The 18,411-nt window shown below is 37.7% G+C and overlaps 1 protein-coding gene across 4 annotated transcripts in view; it reads right to left on the minus strand.

The window, feature by feature from the left end:
- The window catches only part of LOC139779336 (uncharacterized), a 60,200-nt gene that overhangs the window by 17,094 nt on the left and 24,695 nt on the right, over positions 1-18,411 (minus strand). For 3 of the 4 annotated variants that reach the window (XM_071717672.1, XM_071717673.1, XM_071717671.1), the window contains exons 7-8: positions 17,255-17,446; positions 154-1,556 (exon numbers count right to left, since the gene is read on the minus strand). In XM_071717672.1, the coding sequence (XP_071573773.1) occupies positions 154-1,556; positions 17,255-17,446 (1,595 nt within the window). The remainder of the gene's footprint in view (positions 1-153; positions 1,557-17,254; positions 17,447-18,411) is intronic. The other variant, XM_071717674.1, reaches the window with a different exon arrangement.

The following is an 18,411-nucleotide window of genomic DNA, read 5'->3' on the forward strand; positions in this document are numbered from 1 at the left end:
CACAGCATAATTATTAATAAGCAGTAAATAATATCAGCAATAATAATCGATAAAGCTTGCTTGGAATTATCGCAAAAAATATGCGTAGAGAAAGATTGCTGATCATTCAAAATTAATACAATACAACAAAAGCAGGGTGATGATGAGACTTACCTAGTGCTTTCCTGTTTCTGATCATTGATATACATTTTGTCTCTTGCCGACATAAATTCTTCAAAGGACGGCATCCTCCTCCTAGGATTCAATCTTTCCCTCGAGCGCGAATAATCGGCCAATTTATCGACTTGAATATTGCGATCGCTCTTTTCGCCTCTGTCGAAACTGTCGAGGTATCTAAGACCACGGTTAGCATCTTGTTCGGCGAGATTTTGAAATTCGTCCGCGGTCACTAACGTATAGCTGCGCCTGTTGTGCTTCAAGATCGACTTCAAGCAAAAATACGTCTTCGAGTTGGGCAGCTTCCAGCAGGCCTCGTTTGACATAGGATTCACCATGATCCTGCTACGCGGTTCGGTTTTCGGAATGGCACCCATGTTTCTCGGGGAAACGCTTGTCTCGTCGAGGGAGAGGGAACGGTGATGAGTCAAAGAGGGCGGAAGGGAGGCCGGGAATCTCCTGTAGCGTTCGGGAGGTTGCGGCCTTTCGTACGGAAGATTCGTTTGTACGTTGGCAAAGCCAGCTTTGCTAATTCCTAATAGTTCCTCTTCGTTCTCTAATATGTTCTCCAGGCTTCTGACCTTGTCCTTCGGGAGTTCCGCTAGTTCCGATCGTGATCTTAAATTAGGTTCGGAAATGTCACGGGGTATAGCCCGGTACTCTCTTTCAGACGTCATGCTGGAAATGAAATCCGCCGACGAAGTCTGAGAACCTTCGTTAGATTTGTTCCTAGTGACAACATGGGGAGGATGTGGAATGTCAGTGTTAATCGTTTGCGTGCTGGCGGAAATTCTGCCACAGCTGCTGCATCTTCTTGGAGACGCTTCGACTTGGAGATCGTCCATGGAACAGGGAGCCAAGTTTGCGGGAGGATGCAATCGCCCATCAGCCGTTGTCCGTAGCGTCGCTAATTCACTCTCGAAGGTATCGCTAACCTCGGTGCTCATTGGTAAGTGTTCTCTGTTAGTCGCGATCTCGATGTAGCTGCGCTTGTTCATCGTCCTGAGGTCGTAATCGTTCACATTCTCGTGACAAGGACAAGGGCAGTGGCACTCGCATGGCATCGGGGATAGCATTCGCCTGGGATCGTCTACGTTGCAAGACGCCTCCACATTGCTCGCGCATCCAGCATTATTCACGATCGCATTATTGCGACGATCGTACTGTTCGGCACGCTCGTAGAGAAGCGCCTCGGAGTAGCTGGGCACCATGTCGGTTGCGACATCCGTTTGCCTTTGTTCCGGCTCATCGTTGCGAGGCGTTGCTGGTTCCATCAGTAATGCCTCGCTGTAACTGGGCGCCAGCATGTAAGAGCCTGGCTGGCTTAGCTGGCTCATAGATGCGTGGATGGGTTCACCGGAGGTTGGTGTATCATAATTTACGCCAAACAGCTTGGTAACCTGACAGAAGACCCTTGCATTTATTTTCGTAGATTTCATCGTACATCATCTTATATATAGAAAAAAGTAATCTGTTAAACTTTTAAATTCCTTAAAGTGTTTAATCAAATTTTGGATAAAAATGTTCTGGACACTCTCTAATGTTCCAGCTGTTTTAATTTAATTTCTAGACAAAATTATTAAAATTTTAACAGACATAGCATGTTAATAAATGAGAATTAAAAATAAATTTTGGTAATTATGCAGTATAATAGGGAACCATCCTCCGATGACTTTGACCTTAACATATGTTGTCAAAGTCACCCTTCTGAGTGACCTTCAGAAAGTTTTAGCCCTCGGTCATTGTTTGTGAAAAAGTTATTAACGAAAAAGTTTGAGAAATTTGCTGGTTTGTGTCAGTGCTAAAAGGAAGTAATTTGCTGGTATGTGTATAGACAGTACACATGTAGGCAAAGAAGGGGCGGTAGCTACCGCCTCTCCCCCGCAGGCAGGGGCGGGTGGGGGTGAACCTTGGTTTGCATGAAAAGTTGAAAACCCGAAACGTACAATGATAAATCTTGTTTCCCTATAAGCAGACCGAAATTATGAATGAAAAAAAGACATTCAATAATATTCCATCCAATGTACCTATCCGTCAATGCTAAATGAATAAAAATGTAATGTATATGTTATAGTCAAAGCCCGAAACGCGGGCATTCCTAGGATTGACTAGTCAATCCTGAGGAACGACCAAGCGTCTTGGTCAAAGCCCGAAATGAGTTTTGCGTTTCGGCTTTTGACTAGTCAATCCTAGGAATAACTAATACGGCTGGTAAAAGTTAGAAACTTAAGAAAAATCACTTCGGACTTTGACCAGTCAATCCTAGGAATAACTAATACGGCTAGTCAAAGTTAGAAACTTAAGAAAAATCACTTTGGACTTTGACCAGTCAATCCTAGGTGTGGCTTAATTCGGACTGTGTGACTGTTAACAAATAAAATCAAGATTTTTTTAACTAAATTAAGTTCTTATTGTTAACATAATGTAGCTTTTTATTTACTTTTTTACTCTTGTACATAGTTTTTTTCTCCTTAAGTTTAAAAATGTAGCTTTGGTAAAATATTGGTAAATGTCTACAATTAGGGCCCCAACGAGAAATCAATTAAAAAGAGGTAAATTCTATGTATTTTTGTCCCCCGAATCCAAAACTGTTGATAAAATTTGGGGGTCGCTTGTATTTTTTAAGATATCATTAAGAAAATGAAAAAAAAAAAACACTAAACTCGGATATTTGGTTTTCTTATTTATCAAATACGGATTAATTATTAGAGGAAAGTCCCCTATTATGAGATAGGGATCCTAATATGAGATGGCGGGGTTTTTTCATGGTGGAATCAACAGATGGGGCCTATTATAGGGCCTTTTCGCTTAACATATCTCATATTAGGATCCTGTCTCATAATAGGGGACTTTCCTCTACTCATTGTCGGTTGTATTCTCTTCCGGTGGAAAAAATTTTCCGATGGCTTCGAAAAAAGCAATATTCTGTCGCTAAACTTGTATCGCCGTTTAAAAAAAAATTTTGCCATGTATCCGATGAGATGTTTTTCTCGCGTTCCGTATCGTGGAATGTTGATAGGTTAGTGACGCGCTTTAAACAGTTAAATACTTTTAAAGCGCGTCATCTAACCCTATTAGGTTAGTGACGCGCTTTAAACAGTTATAGTATATTGTGCACCAAGGGGCGAAAGTAGCGTTTTTCAGACGAGTGTGAAGTTTGCCGCCCGAGCCGAAGGCGAGGGCGGCAAATCACACGAGTCTGAAAAAGCTTTCGCCCCGAGGTGCATACGATATTTTTCACAATACCTTTACGGAAAGTTCGACTTCCATGCCTAGAGAGAGGCGAGAGTGGTCAATTTCACGCCAAAAGGCGGCATAGCGGGCGGAAAGTAACCACTTCCCTCCCTGTTTAGCGGGTGGAAAGTGGTCACTTTCCGCCCTAGGGAGGAAAGTGGTTACTTTCCGCCCGCTATGCCGCCTTGGCGTGAAATTGACCGCTTTCGCCCCTCTCTACAGGCATGGAAAGTCGAACTTTCCGTGGAGGTGTTGTGAAAAATACTTTTAAAGCGCGTTATCTAACCTATTAGGTTAATGACGCGCTTTAAACAGTTAAATACTTTTAAAGCGCGTCACTAACCTACATACCCAGTAAGCAAAAAATCATTATTACAATGTTATTGCAACGATATTCTAGAACTTGTAATGTTGTTAAATATGTAGTTCTTAATGTTGTATAGAGCATCATTATGAACATACTTTGACCACGATTCCGAAATTTCAGTAATGTTGAAATGGGAGTGCCATATAACGTTGCAAATGACATTGCGTTAAGGTTTTTCTATCATTCCTGTAATGTTTTTGGGATAAAAATTTAAACGAACTATCAACTTTATTACAATATTATATCAAGATTATCGTAACCCTGGCGAAAATGAGAAGTTTCATAAACGTTTGTTTGATGTTTACGTGAGCGTTTGCGGAAGTTCGTTGAGAGTTTAGAAACGGTCAGTTGAGAGTTCGTAGAGCGGAAATTGCAACGCTGCAGCGTTTGAAAAGCGTTTGTATATAGCGTTTTTGAGAGTTTGCACAGCGTTTACATGACGTATGACGTTTGCTGAGAGTTCTTTAAAACATTTAGAGATCCTCTGTTAAGCGTTTAGGCTGCGTTCGGAAACGTCACCCGGGTACACACGGGTATACTCCCTTCTCCTAACTCGCTGAGATAGAAAGAGAAGGGAGTATACTTGTGTGCACTCGGGTGACGTTTTCGAACGCAGCCCTGATAAGTCGAAAGCGTTTGCTTTCATCATTGAAAACTGCGTGTAGCCTCTATTGAGCTTAACGGGCGTTTACTCTTGTCGTTAGAAGAAACGGCGTAAAGAGCGTTAAATGTTAAAATCTGCTTTTCGCCTCGCAGGGGGTCTGCTTATATACGCGGCTGGATGTATTTTAAATGCGAGAAAGATACGCCGCCTAGCGGCATTGTTAGAAGAACGTTTGCTGAACGGAGGGAAAACGCTTGTGTTACGGAGTCGGGAAAAGCGTTTCTTGGGCGTCTCCAAGCCGTTTGCGTTAACGCCTTACAAATCGTTCACTGCGCCTCTACAATTCGCCACCGGAAGAGCGTTTGCTGAACGGATTGAAAACGCTTGTCTTACGGCGTTGGGAAAAGCGTTTGCTAAACGTTTGAAAAATCTGACAGCAAACTCTCTGCACGCAGCGTTTACTGAGCGTTCTCTGAAAAGCGTTGCCTCAGCATTTCAGAACTTTCATGAAACGTTATATACAGCGTTTTATAAGCGTTCTGAAAGTGTTCAAAATCCAACGGCGTTGTGTAAGCGTTCTTAAAAAAGTTTGAAAGCGTATAAACTCTCAAAAAACCCTCATTGAACGGTTGTCAACGCTTTATAAAGCTTCTTAATTTTCGCCAGGGAATATTAATTCTAACATTTAATAAAGTTGTTATTGATATTTTGTTTTTATTTCAGGCAATCCCTTATGAAAAAGTAGTACTGGTTTTAATACTGGAAAAAGTATTGGTGAAAGTACTGGAGACATAAGTACTCAAAGTACTACTAAATTCGACCATACTGACTTCGTCAGTACTCCTTCCCAGTACTCATCCAATACTCATTCAGTACTCATCCAATACTCATTCAGTACTCCCTCCAGTACTCCCCCAGTACTCCCACCAGTACTCCCTCCAGTACTCCCTCCAGTACTCTTTTAGTACTTATCAAATAATCGTGAGATACTAACGTATGGTACAGGCGCAGTAGGGGAGAGTGGGCACCCTTGAACCACGTTTTTTCAAATCACATTAAAAATGTGAATTTAAAAATTTTAATAACTTCATTATAATAAAAATGAGACTATTCGATGTTTAATATAATAAACTTTGTTTGTAAATGATTTAAGAAGTAAATTTTCAGAAATATTTTGCAAAAATAATGATATTTTGAAATGCTGCGTTTGTCACAGTGGACCCCACGCGTGGGGTCGATTGAGCCATAGCGTAGGGTACACTGTGACATGTAATGTGAAAGGTAGGGTACCCTGTGACACGTAGAAGAGATCTGTTTAAATCCTGTTTATTACAAATCTTTGGTCAATTGAAAAACCAAGACTGTGCTAGAGAACCAATTTATCAATAATCTGTGCCTATTAGTTTCTTACAGTACTGGCAGTACTATCATGATAGTACTCCGAATATTAATCTGATAAAGTACTGACCACTTCAATACTTTGGAGTACTAATGAGTATTATTGCTTGTAGTACTGCCAGTACTGTAAGCACTGACAGACACAGTACCGACCATTCTGCAGTATTCATGAGTATTAACATACTAATACTCTCAATACTACGAGTACTGTTCACTCAGTACTGAGTACTGATTGCTAGTACTACTTTTTCGTAAGGGATATGTATTTATTTTCAATAAATATGCACTACACTAATTATCATAAAAAAGTAGTTTTATTTATATAAAAATATATATATACATATACATATATATGTTTTATTATGAGTTTTATTTCGTGTGCCAATTATCTCTGCGAAATATCTCTGCCAATTATCTCAGAAAGTATTGATCCTAGGAGGGGAAGTTTTTGAAGTCAGCCTTTGGATAAAAGAAATTAAGGTGTCTTCTAACTCTTCTTTAGGCAATGCGGTACAGGTGCTCTAGTTCAATATAACTCTTTTACTATTTTTCTTCAAACTCTTATTCTTTCCTTCTAAACGGATTATTAATCTTTCCGGATCTTTACCAAACAGTTGCTGGAAAATAAGAATTTCTCGTTCAATTTCAGAAATATTAGTAACATCTTCAGTGATTCATTCTGTGTATCAAAATACATTATGTTACTTTTTTACCTTTTAAGATTTTTTTCTTTGTTTACGGGTGTTTGCAAATCTAAGCCATTCCATTATAGTGTTCCAAGTCTTTCTCTGTATTACAAGGGATTATTGTTTAAAAGTCTCTAAAACAAGAAGAATTCAATATAGTTTAGATAAGAGAAAGGTTATAATTTAATATATACATAATTTAATAATAATAAGCAGCTTTACTTACGACTTGCATAAAAGCTTCTTGGTCATTTTTTAGCATTTCCTCAAAAGTAAGAAAACTGTCAATAGAAGTTAAGGAAAGATGTTCTCCAATCTTAATATCTTGTACAGCGTTTTCCTTATGATATATTGTTCACTGATGTTTATCTTAGCCAGGGTCAATTTTTTCAAATGGTGGTTTCTTGAATTTGATACAATTGATTCTGTATGTTAAGATATATTCATTGCCCTGTACATATAAAATATGCTTACGATAATATATTTATATACTTTGGAGTGTGATAGCACAAATATGTGAAAAAAATATAGTAATGAATAAAAAGTCAGTTTTGGTCTTGTTTATACTGATCGTTTGTTACGTCTATCAACTTTATACTAATTTTATACTAAATTACTCTTTTAGTGATATATGCAAACGATGATGTATTAAAGCCGTACAATACTTCTTCAACAAAACGTCTCCATGCATATTGTACCAGCTTTATACGTTATCGTTTACATATTTCGCCAAATTTTGAGGTTATTTTATAGAAAGTTACACTGTTTGGTACCATCGAAATAATAGCATTGACGAACCTTGATGATATTTTTGATATGTCCAAAGACAAGTGTATTATAGAACGTAGATAAATTTGATATTTCCTCTCTTCTGTAAATCTCTCTTGTAAATCGGAAAATAAATCCTGCATCACCAGCTACTATTCATAGCACGTATGGTTAATTGAGTTCTTATCATTAATATACAACTTTTAGAATATAATATAGTTACTTACTTATATATAAATATGCTGTAAATAAAGAGCACTCCGCACTGCTCGATCCACACACGTGTATACGCACTCACGCATCGTATGTAGGATAATCATGTACATCATGGCTGTCGCGATGAGCATTGCGTACAATATAAAACAATAACATTATAACAACAGAAAATTAATATACTACCAACGTTCTTTTAAGTCCAAATTACAAGGAATTTTGAACTATTGCATTGATCTGAAATAAATGTCAGAATAACATTTAAAAAATATTTTCTGTAACGTTTTTAAAATATTTTAACAACATTCAGAAAAATCATATTACGAAATAATATTTTTCAAATTGTGTATAATATTATTAAAAAACGTTTAAAAAATACACATAAAGTCAATATTTCTAAACGTTAATTTAATGTTTCTTGTTTACTGGGTAGGTTAGATGACGCGCTTTAAACACTTAAATACTTTTAAAGCGCGTCACTAACCTACATAGGTTAATGACGCGGACGTATAATTTCTGTTTTAATTACGCCACATTTTCGCAAAGACTCTATTAATTCATTTTGCCTTTCACACATGGATAGAAACTGAAATAATTTCATTGTTCTATTAATTGTTATAACACAGGACTACTGACGATAGACTTCATTGCTCGATTGTCGGTCGAACACTGTGACGTTATAATTTTTGTGAGAACACGAGATTTATGTTTACTGTGCAAGGTGAAGCAAGGTCTACCCCACAAAGTCATTAACTTTTGAAAATAATGATTTTGTCAATATTTACCACAATATCTTAGTAAATACAAGCGACCCCCAAATTTTATCAACAGTTATGGATTCGGGGGACAAAAATACATAGAATTTACCTCTTTTTAATTGATTTCTCGTTGGGGCCCTAATTGTAGACATTTACCAATATTTTACCAAAGCTACATTTTTAAACTTAAGGAGAAAAAAACTATGTACAAGAGTAAAAAAGTAAATAAAAAGCTACATTATGTTAACAATAAGAACTTAATTTAGTTAAAAAAATCTTGATTTTATTTGTTAACAGTCACACAGCCCGAATTAAGCCACACCTAGGATTGACTGGTCAAAGTCCGAAGTGATTTTTCTTAAGTTTCTAACTTTGACTAGCCGTATTAGTTATTCCTAGGATTGACTAGTCAAAAGCCGAAACGCAAAACTCATTTCGGGCTTTGACCAAAACGCTTGGTCGTTCCCAGGGAGTAAGATATAAGGAGACCGATCTCCATACTTGGCTACCCGCAAAAACCTGGCCTGATTTTGGGCGAAAGTTGAGTGTTAAATGTTACCACTCGCAGCGCTTGTGTTCCATCATTGGTGGGTCACGTGACGATCCGTTTCAATGTTCAAGTGTCAACTTTGGCGACGACAGTACGTGCCGACACGTCACGGTAAAAAATTTTTTATATAAAACAATATTTAAATATATATAATTATATAATATTATATAAAATATTATATAAAATATGTCCATATAAGTTTTTTTTCTCTCGTATAATTTCTGTTTGTATGTACAAGAAAAAGTAATAAGCAAAAGAATTAGAAAATAATTAAAAGAATAATTTTTGCATTGTCCATTTTTTGTCTATATATAATCATATATAATCATATATAAATGTAATAATGTATGTAAAATATGATTATATATGATTATATATGAACAAATTTTTCACATTTGCACAGACTTTATTTTTTTGAAAAAAAAAAAATGCAAAAATTATCCTTTTAATTAATTATTTTCTAATTCTTTTTCTTATTATTTGTCTTGTACATACGAACAAAGATTATACAAAAGAAAAAGAAACATAGTATGGACATATATGTATAGACATATTTTACATAATATATTATATAATATTACATGATTATATATATTTAGATATGTTTTTATATAAAAATTTTTTTAGTGCGTCGAAACGTTTACGTTTCATTCCTTGTTCTCTGCCATCAGCCATAATTATAATTCGTATAATTTATTGAAAGTGAAAAGTATTGAAATGTTTTGTTTTGTGCCGGGGTGCAAAACTGGCTATCGTTCGCAAAGAACAAAGTACAAAAAATTGGGAATGAAAAACCTAAGCCTATCAAGAATTAGCCTACCTAGAATTATTACATGATTATTATTATACCACAGCACAGTATTTCGTAGTTTCGATTAATAATATTATTTACAAATCTATTTTTGTTCTATTGAACATAGCCATAATAATTCATTAAAATTCACTATTATAACTCACTTTCTCAATTTTATAACTCACTTTTTAACTCACTTTTCTTATACACTGAGAAAAAAAAGCTGTTGCTTCAATTAAAGTGCTATCACGGAGTGCCAAACACATAAGTAGTTTATTCAATTGTATTATTATTAGATCCAATATCTGGATTTATTAAATCAATAATTAAATTATTTTTTTTATAATTGGATCTAATAATAATAATTAAGTTATTGGTTTAATAATCCAGATATTTGGGTCTAATAATAATACAATTAAATTAACTACTTATGTTTTTGGCACCCCGTGATAGCACATGTAATTGATTTTTTTCTCAGTGTACTTCAATGTAGTAAAATTCCAACCTTACGCATCGCGTAATTTTGGTCAGCCGCCTGTCACCAGCAGCGAGGGTACCGTTTTTGGAACACCAGCGCCATCAACTTTCGCCCAAAAATTGATCACTTTCATAGTACGGAGATCGGTCTCCTTATATCTTACTCCCTGGTCGTTCCTCAGGATTGACTAGTCAATCCTAGGAATGCCCGCGTTTCGGGCTTTGACTATAACAACTTTATGCTGTATTAGGCAGTAAGTGTCAACAACAGTAGGAAAGGTAATCAAGGACAACTCATGCTTAGTGAAGAATGTAAAACAACCTGTCTTCGACACGCGGATCTAGCTCGCGGCTGGTCGGAGTTCGAAGGAGGCGCGGAGGAACAGACGCGAGGCGAGGTTGACAAAATGAAGCGTATTCCCAGGTGTAACAAAATAACAAGATTTTATTTGATAACAAATATTCGCGGTATTTACAACGGATTGATATGGATTTGATAACAAATGCTCGCGATATTTACAATGGTTCGAGGTGCGCGAGATACAATGATCGGCGTGCCGCGGGCGGCGCGAAGTAAAGCGCGGTGCGCACGGGGCGCGGATACGGCGACGAGATCGCGGTAATTCGGCGCGTTAAGGTGCCTTTTCACGTTAACGCTCGACGCTCATTTTCAGCAAGTAAAAATCTTCAGAAATAATATCTTTTATTTATATATGTATCCATAAAATATTATTACTTGAAGATATTACTTGAAAATAATTAATATTTTACGTATTTCGAAGTCTATGTTTGATTGTACTGGGACGATTAACGACGATTCAGCGACGACGCTGAATATTAAACAAATTCAACTTAATTTCTTTGACGCTAGCGTCAAAGCGAAACCACCACGTTCACCTTGTTGACGCTCATTTTCAGCGTCTCATGAATTGGCACCTTTAGGCGGCATGTCTGTGAAGTTGGCCTTTTTCAAAATTCGGAAAATTTTATTAGAGTTCTGGATTCCACAGAAAGAGTTCTAGAGTTCTCTGTAGTTTTTAGAAAGAGTTCCGTCATTTAAGGTAGTCGTCTCGTCAGGGCATGTATTAGATAAAGTTTTCGATTTCGGATTTTATATCAAATTATATGATCAGCTTTGCAGTCGATTTTTTCTGTGGCTCCTTACCGACTATTTACTCTAGAAAATCGATCTCGAAAATCACAAATTTTGCATTACTTCATACAGACGGCCAGAAAAAGAAGGTTCTATCACGGTTTCAATCACATATTTTCGCATTTTTCGATTAGATGAAGTGAGAAAAAACATTGCTTTTTGTACATTAGATTTCGAAGAATCCGATGCAACCATAAAATATATAGTTTACCGGAGATTTCGCTGCTAATTTTTTAGTTTATTTTAGTGAAAATGCGGTAATCGAGCAGACATTTTTTGATCGAGGTTAGGTTGGGAAGACTTGGCAACGCCGCTGGCTAATCACTGTAGTTGCAGGTTATGGGGCTCGTCTTTTTTAGCCGAATTGGGTAGTGATTGACACCCCTGTCATACGTTTTAAAACCCTTTCTCAGTAATTGACGTAAAATGCGACGTTGCCAAGTATTTTTCTCACTTGTAACCTTTCTCGACGACTCGCATGATCAGCTGATCAAAACGGAGTCAAATGAGAAAAATCACAGAATTTGGAAAAAGTAACATACTTTGTCACGTATGAAATTTTACATCATAATTCATAAAATTATTTTTCCCTTAGCAAAAATTGCCTGAAATATATTTCTGAACGTGAAAACCTACAAACAGTCACATGACTAGCACGTATAGCGAGACGACTACCTTAAAAAGTGATGAAAACACCATTTTAAAAATGGGGGGGGCTAACTTCACGGCGCCCCCCATTTTTGAAAAAATGAATTTTTTATGGTAGTTCCGGATAGATTTCGATGAGTTCTAGAGTTCCCTATAGGTTTTAAAAAGAGTTCCGTTCAAATAAGCCCAAAAATCGATGTCAAAGTTGAACAAAAAATTTCCATTTTTTTTTAAAATCAATTTTTTATGGTAGATTCAGAAAGATTTCGACGAGTTCTAGAGTTCCCTATAGGTTTTATAACGCTACGACCAATATTTCAAAAGTTACAGCCCTTTGAAGTGCCACACCTCGAAAATTTTCTAAGTCCCGAAGGTTAATTTTTTTTTTCGGAAATCGGCAGTTCGCGCGGGAGTTCTGGTCGCCCCCCGAAGGAGTTCTATCGAAAACTATCAGGTCCAAAGCGCTCCGACCAATATTTCAAAAGTTACAGCCCTTTAAAGGGTCACCCCTAAAATTAAAAAATTATTTTACCGGAGTTCTGGCGGGAGTTCTGGTCGCCCCCCGAAGAGTTCTATCGAAAACTATCACGGTCCAAAACGATCCGACCAATATTTCAAAAGTTACAGCCCTTCAAAGGGTCACCCCTAAAATTAAAAAATTTTTTTTTCGGAGTTCTGATTTTAGGGGTGACCCTTTGAAGGGCTGTAACTTTTGAAATATTGGTCGGATCGTTTCGGACCCTAATAGTTTTTGATAGAACTCTTCGGGGGGCCACCAGAACTCCCGCGAGAACTGCCGATTTCCGAAAAAAAAATTACCCTTCGGGACTTCTATTTTCGAGGTGCGCACTTTGAAGGGCTGTAACTTTTGAAATATTGGTCGGATCGTTTCGGACCCTGATAGTTTTCGATAGAACTCTACGGGGGGCGACCACAACTCCCGCCAGAACTCCGGTAAAATAATTTTTTAATTTTAGGGGTGACCCTTTGAAGGGCTGTAACTTTTGAAATATTGGTCGGAGCGCTTTGGACCCTGATAGTTTTCGATAGAACTCCTCGGGGGGCGACCAGAACTTCCGCGCGAACTGCCGATTTCCGAAAAGAAAAAATTAACCTTCGGGACTTAGAAAATTTTCGAGGTGTGGCACTTCAAAGGGCTGTAACTTTTGAAATATTGGTCGTAGCGTTATAAAACCTATAGGGAACTCTAGAACTCGTCAAAATCTTTCTGAATCTACCATAAAAAATTGATTTAAAAAAAAGTGGAAATTTTTTGTTCAACTTTGACATCGATTTTTGGGCTTATTTGAACGGAACTCTTTTTAAAACCTATAGGGAACTCTAGAACTCATCGAAATCTATCCGGAACTACCATAAAAAAATTCATTTTTTCAAAAATGGGGGGCGCCGTGAAGTTAGCCCCCCCATTTTTAAAATGGTGTTTTCACCACTTTAAATGACGGAACTCTTTCTAAAAACTACAGAGAACTCTAGAACTCTTTCTGGGGAATCCAGAACTCTAATAAAATTTTCCGAATTTTGAAAAAGGGGGGCCAACTTCACAGACATTTAGGCGGCAGGATAGCTCTGGCGCGAGTCCGGCCACCGAGAAGCGCTCGGTGGAGGCAGAGTACGGAGGCTCTACCCCCGAGGCAGGCTACAAGCGTCTAGAGACGGGGCGGTATCCGGCGAGAAGCGCTCGGTGGAGGCAGAGAAGCGCTCTGCCCCCGTTCGGATAACTCCGTGTGCAAGGAAGCCGGTCGTGTACCGAGAATTGCTCGGGGAAGACAGAGTATGCCAGAGGCTCTCTACCTTCGTTCTGACTAGCGGGTGCGTTGTGTAAGGAAGCTGGTCGTGTTTCGAGAATCGCTCGGTGAAGACAGAGGATGCCAGAGGCTCTCTACCCTCGTTCTGACTAGCGGGTGCGGGAGTTCAGGATCGGTACGGTCGGTGAGCGTGGTGATCAGGACAATCGCACTTTGCGTTAAAAACGCTCGTCTTTTATACCCGTCGCGGCGGCGTTACGGAGTGGCGGGGGTAGCGACGGCAATTGCGTGCGCCGGGACGGTGCGGCGGAGCGGTCGGAAATTACGGCGTCCCGGCGCCGCGATTGCGTTCGGCGGTCTTCGGTCGCGGTCGGCACCGCTCGGCGCGTCGAGACGGTTGCCGCGGTAAGTCCGTTCGCGGGCTTCCTAGCGTTATAATAAACGTTTAAAATAAGGTGGGCACACCGTGCCCGTTCCTCGCCCGGCGGATGGTCGGCCGGGCGGTCTCGGCAGGATGTTAGGCCGGAACGATGCATATTTCGGGGTGCATTGTTACAAATGTAATATGAAAGCATATAATCTATATACGGTGTCAGAAAATTACATTTTATTCATTACATTTTTTTGTTAATAACTTTTTAACAAACAATGACCGAGGGCTAAAACCTTCTGAAGGTCACTCAGAAGGGTGACCTTGACAATATATGTCAAGGTCAAGATCATCAGAGGGTGGTCCCCTATACTGCATAATTACCCTCTTTTCACCAGGAAACTGCGAAAAATATTTTAGAAGCGATAATGAATGTCTTTGAAGCACGTGTTTCAAAATAGCTGTGTTTGAGCGGTTTAATAAGAGATGAAAAGTTTTGAATGAGAGTTATAAAGTTCATTTGTGTAAAGTAAATGTTACATATATGTAAGATAAGGACGTAGCTTGGTGCCTCGTATGTGCGTGCGTGTGCGCGCGCGCATATGTGTAGGGGTGGGGAGTAGGGATAGGAGTGTACATTTGTGCGTGGATAGTAAGAATCAGTGTTTACACAAATGTTACAGGATTCGAACCTGGAACTTTCCTGGCTGAGGTAATATTTTTCGCAATAATTTCTTTATAGTTTTTAGATAATTAAATCGCGTCGATTTAATTCCGGGGAGGGAAAGGTTTTTAATGTTCCAATGATAACTGTGTTTTAAGTCCGATAAAAAATCGGCGCGCAGTTTATTAAGTTGGAATATTATATATGTGTGTTATATATACACGGTAAATTGTTACTTATTAATTTCTATATTGGCGCACTAAGTACAGCGCCTGACGCGCATTTGCCGTTGATTATTTATTGACACTTTTACGAGTCTAATTACATATTTGTATTATTTCCTTCTTCTTTCAACCTCAAATAAGGTAACAAAGCATGTTTTAGAGATTCCCGTTGAGGACAAAAAATGGCGATTTTTACACCCCCTTCTTTATTCAGATAGTTCTATAGAATGATAGTGTACAGGATGTAACTTAAATGTGGGTCGCTACTTCAGGAGAGTGTTCTTATACTCATCAAAATAAACAAAAAAGTTCATATATACTGCGTCCACGAAGAGAACGACCAAGCAATGAGCCCAATTTCATACGTGTATAAAGTTAGCCCCGCACTTTTCGAATTCTCTATTTTTATTAATTGTGCTGCATTGTGCTACGTTTGTGCTGTATTGTGCCACAAACCGCAATTTTGTAACTCAAAGCGTACTCGAGAAAATAAAAAAAAAATTTTTTTTTGATAGCCCCGCACTTTCCAAATTTTAAGTTTTTCTTTAATGTGCCATATTGTATTATGTTTGTGCTGACTTGTGCCGCAAACGCGAGATCGATAACTTCTATAACAATTAAGAAAATAAATAAAAACAAAATTATACCAGCCCCTCACTTTTGCCGAAACAAACCCAATTTTTTTGGTAGATAGGTGATAATTTGTGTAATAATTATTTTTACAACGCATTTATCGAACTTCTGCAAGCAGCGCTGAGTTGCGCTAGAGTATAACAAAAAAACGGCCGGAGATGTATAAAAAGTTGCAGGGATTGAAAATAATGGGTCAAAACGGATGGCGGTAAGAAAAAAATTTCACATTTTTTAATTTTCTAAAATTGTGCTGAGTTGTGCTAGAGGCGAGTACAATAACTTTTGGTAATGATAAAACAACCGCAAATCGCTAGTTTTCGCAGCACAACTATCTAAAGAAAGCAATTTTTAGGAATTACAATTTTTAGACCACTATAACTTTTGAATTGTGACAGGGAATAAAATTCTGCGACTTGTGCTGAGTTGTGCTAGTCGAGCACAACAAGAAAAACGGCCTGAAAAGTATTGAAAGTTGCAAGGGTTGAAAATAAAGGGGATAGGGGTGAGAAAATATTTCACATTTTTAAATTTTCTAAAATTGTACCGAATTGTGCTAGGCGAGTACAATAACTTTTCCCAATGACAAAATGTCGTCAGATCACATTTTATGGATTTTATGGACAATACAGCCGCTGTAGTGTCTTTTTGCAGACATTTTGTTATGCGTGGGTGCGTGTGCGTGTGTGTATGTGTGACGTCCATGTTGTTCTAGGTTATCTGGGTCGTCCTGGATTATGCCAAAAGTAGGAATATAATACTCGCAGAGCCCGAATTTTTCGTGTTTAACTGGCTGTAGCTAAACAAAAGCTAAATAACTGTCCATTATTTAGCTTTGAGCCCATTACATTTTTTGTTCAGTATATATAAGCTTAATAAGCTACAACATATTAAAAAATTAGCCGATTTTACCGAGATCCCATTTCCTATATAATTAGTGCGGGGTTTTTTAAAAGAATGGTAGATCTCATCAAAATAATCGATTTATGGTATAGGGAATCTGTGTTCTCCGACGCGTCCTTGTTCGGATCGCCTGTGAAATAGGCAACTCATGATAACATTGCGCGTGATGTCTAACATTACTAGTCCACACGTTCTTTAATTTTGTATTTTTTTGTTGGTTTTTTAAATTTTATTTACATATTTTATTGCAAAAGATAGTCAAAGTGTCTGCCTTGCATCATGATTACATTTATCGTATCTATGTAGCATTAAATTTCTTACTGCTTGGAACATTTCAATATTGTTCCTGATTTGATCAAAAGCTCCCATGATCCTATCAATTAACTTCTCCCTAATGTCGACTGGAGTGATGTATACCATTCAGATGATCTAACAAGGACGCGTAACTTCTCAAAGATGCGTCGAAGGAGAGACATAAGTTTCTTAATAAAAAATGATTTTTTTGGTGAGACCTACCATTTTCTAAAATTTGTCTCATACTTTCTGAAACTCTATATATAGATATTTTATGTTACTTTATATGTCTTAATCCAACCTCTTTCTTTCTTTCTTCGTGTGTGTCGAGCGTAATGTATTCTATCTCTTTCGCGCACGTGCGCATGTGTGCAATCAGGGGTGACATTACAAGATATCAATAAGTAAAATATCAATGATTAAATAATAATTTTATAATGAATAAAGGATGAAGACGTAATAACGAATAAAAAATTATGATATTGAAATAGTATAAGTAAACGAAATTATATGTAACGATTAATTTATAATAATGATAATAAAATCTCAAGCGAAACGATATAAATAAAAGTCCCTGACTCTTCCAGATTGTCTTTACCTGATAATCAGCGTACTGCGTTTTGTACTCAATGATTACTCGTAACGGCCAGCTAAGCAGCAGAGCGCTCAGACACCAGTAAATGTAGCGATTCGTGAACCACGGGTTACCAAGAACGGCAACCAGCATCGTGTTGACATTGTATCCGAGATCAAGACCCTCTCTCATCTCCATATAGTCGTCACTGAGTTCCTGGGCAAATGTAGTTTTTAATTACCTACATTCCTGCATAAAATGATTATGGCTACGTTCGAAAACTTTACTCAGGTGCACACCGCATCGTTTCTATCTTTGTTACTGACTAAAAATTGAACAAGGACAGAACGCTTCTGGTGTGCATATAGGCGCCAACTTTGTGGGGGCAGAACACTCCCCCCCCAATAATTTTATTGTGAAGACGGCGCCCCCACAATAATAATTCTGAAATGACAAGAGTTTTGATGATGTAGTTTGTTTGCTACAGCAGGAACAATAGCTGCATGCTAGTTCAAAAACTAACAGTTTAAATGAATCGAAAAAAATTATAGAATTAAGTTTAAACATTGTAGAATGTATTCTCATTATAAAAAATTAACTTTTTGAGTGGCATCATGTTAAAAAAATCCTTTAAAAAATGTTCAAAAAAGAGGTGTGACAACCGAGGGTTAAGCTTTATAAGATTATTCAATACCGCCACAACCTGTCACTCAAGTATGGATCTCCAAGGCCTAAAATATGCAGAAATATCCTGTTTTCCGAATAAAACTTAAGTTTTCATCCTTTCATCAAAATGATAAGGATTATGATCAATACTAAAGACGTGACATTCAAAACATAAATTTTAGTCAGCTTTTTTGATGGTTCTCAAAATTGAAAGATTCTTCGCGCCGTCATGTCATGCCCGGCCACAAATGTCAGTGTCAATATGAAAAATTCTGTAGACAATGGTACCTATTGAACGGCACTAATGTCGACCCGCTGGCGATCATCCTTTTCGGGATATCAATAGCCCAGGTAGCACATATTAGTTTCATATATGTTTTTTGAACGTATACATAGTTTCATAACCGTAAAGAACCATTAAGAAACGTTTGAAAAAAAATGTTTTTGAAACGTATTTTTTACGTTTCTACAATTAACAAAAATACCTATTTGTTAAATTTTTCCTTTCAAAATTA

This window comes from Temnothorax nylanderi, unplaced genomic scaffold, assembly GCF_030848795.1.
Source record: "Temnothorax nylanderi isolate EJ_2023f unplaced genomic scaffold, tnyl_v1.0 TNYL_tig0221_pilon, whole genome shotgun sequence".
NCBI classification, from domain to species: Eukaryota; Metazoa; Arthropoda; class Insecta; order Hymenoptera; family Formicidae; genus Temnothorax; species Temnothorax nylanderi.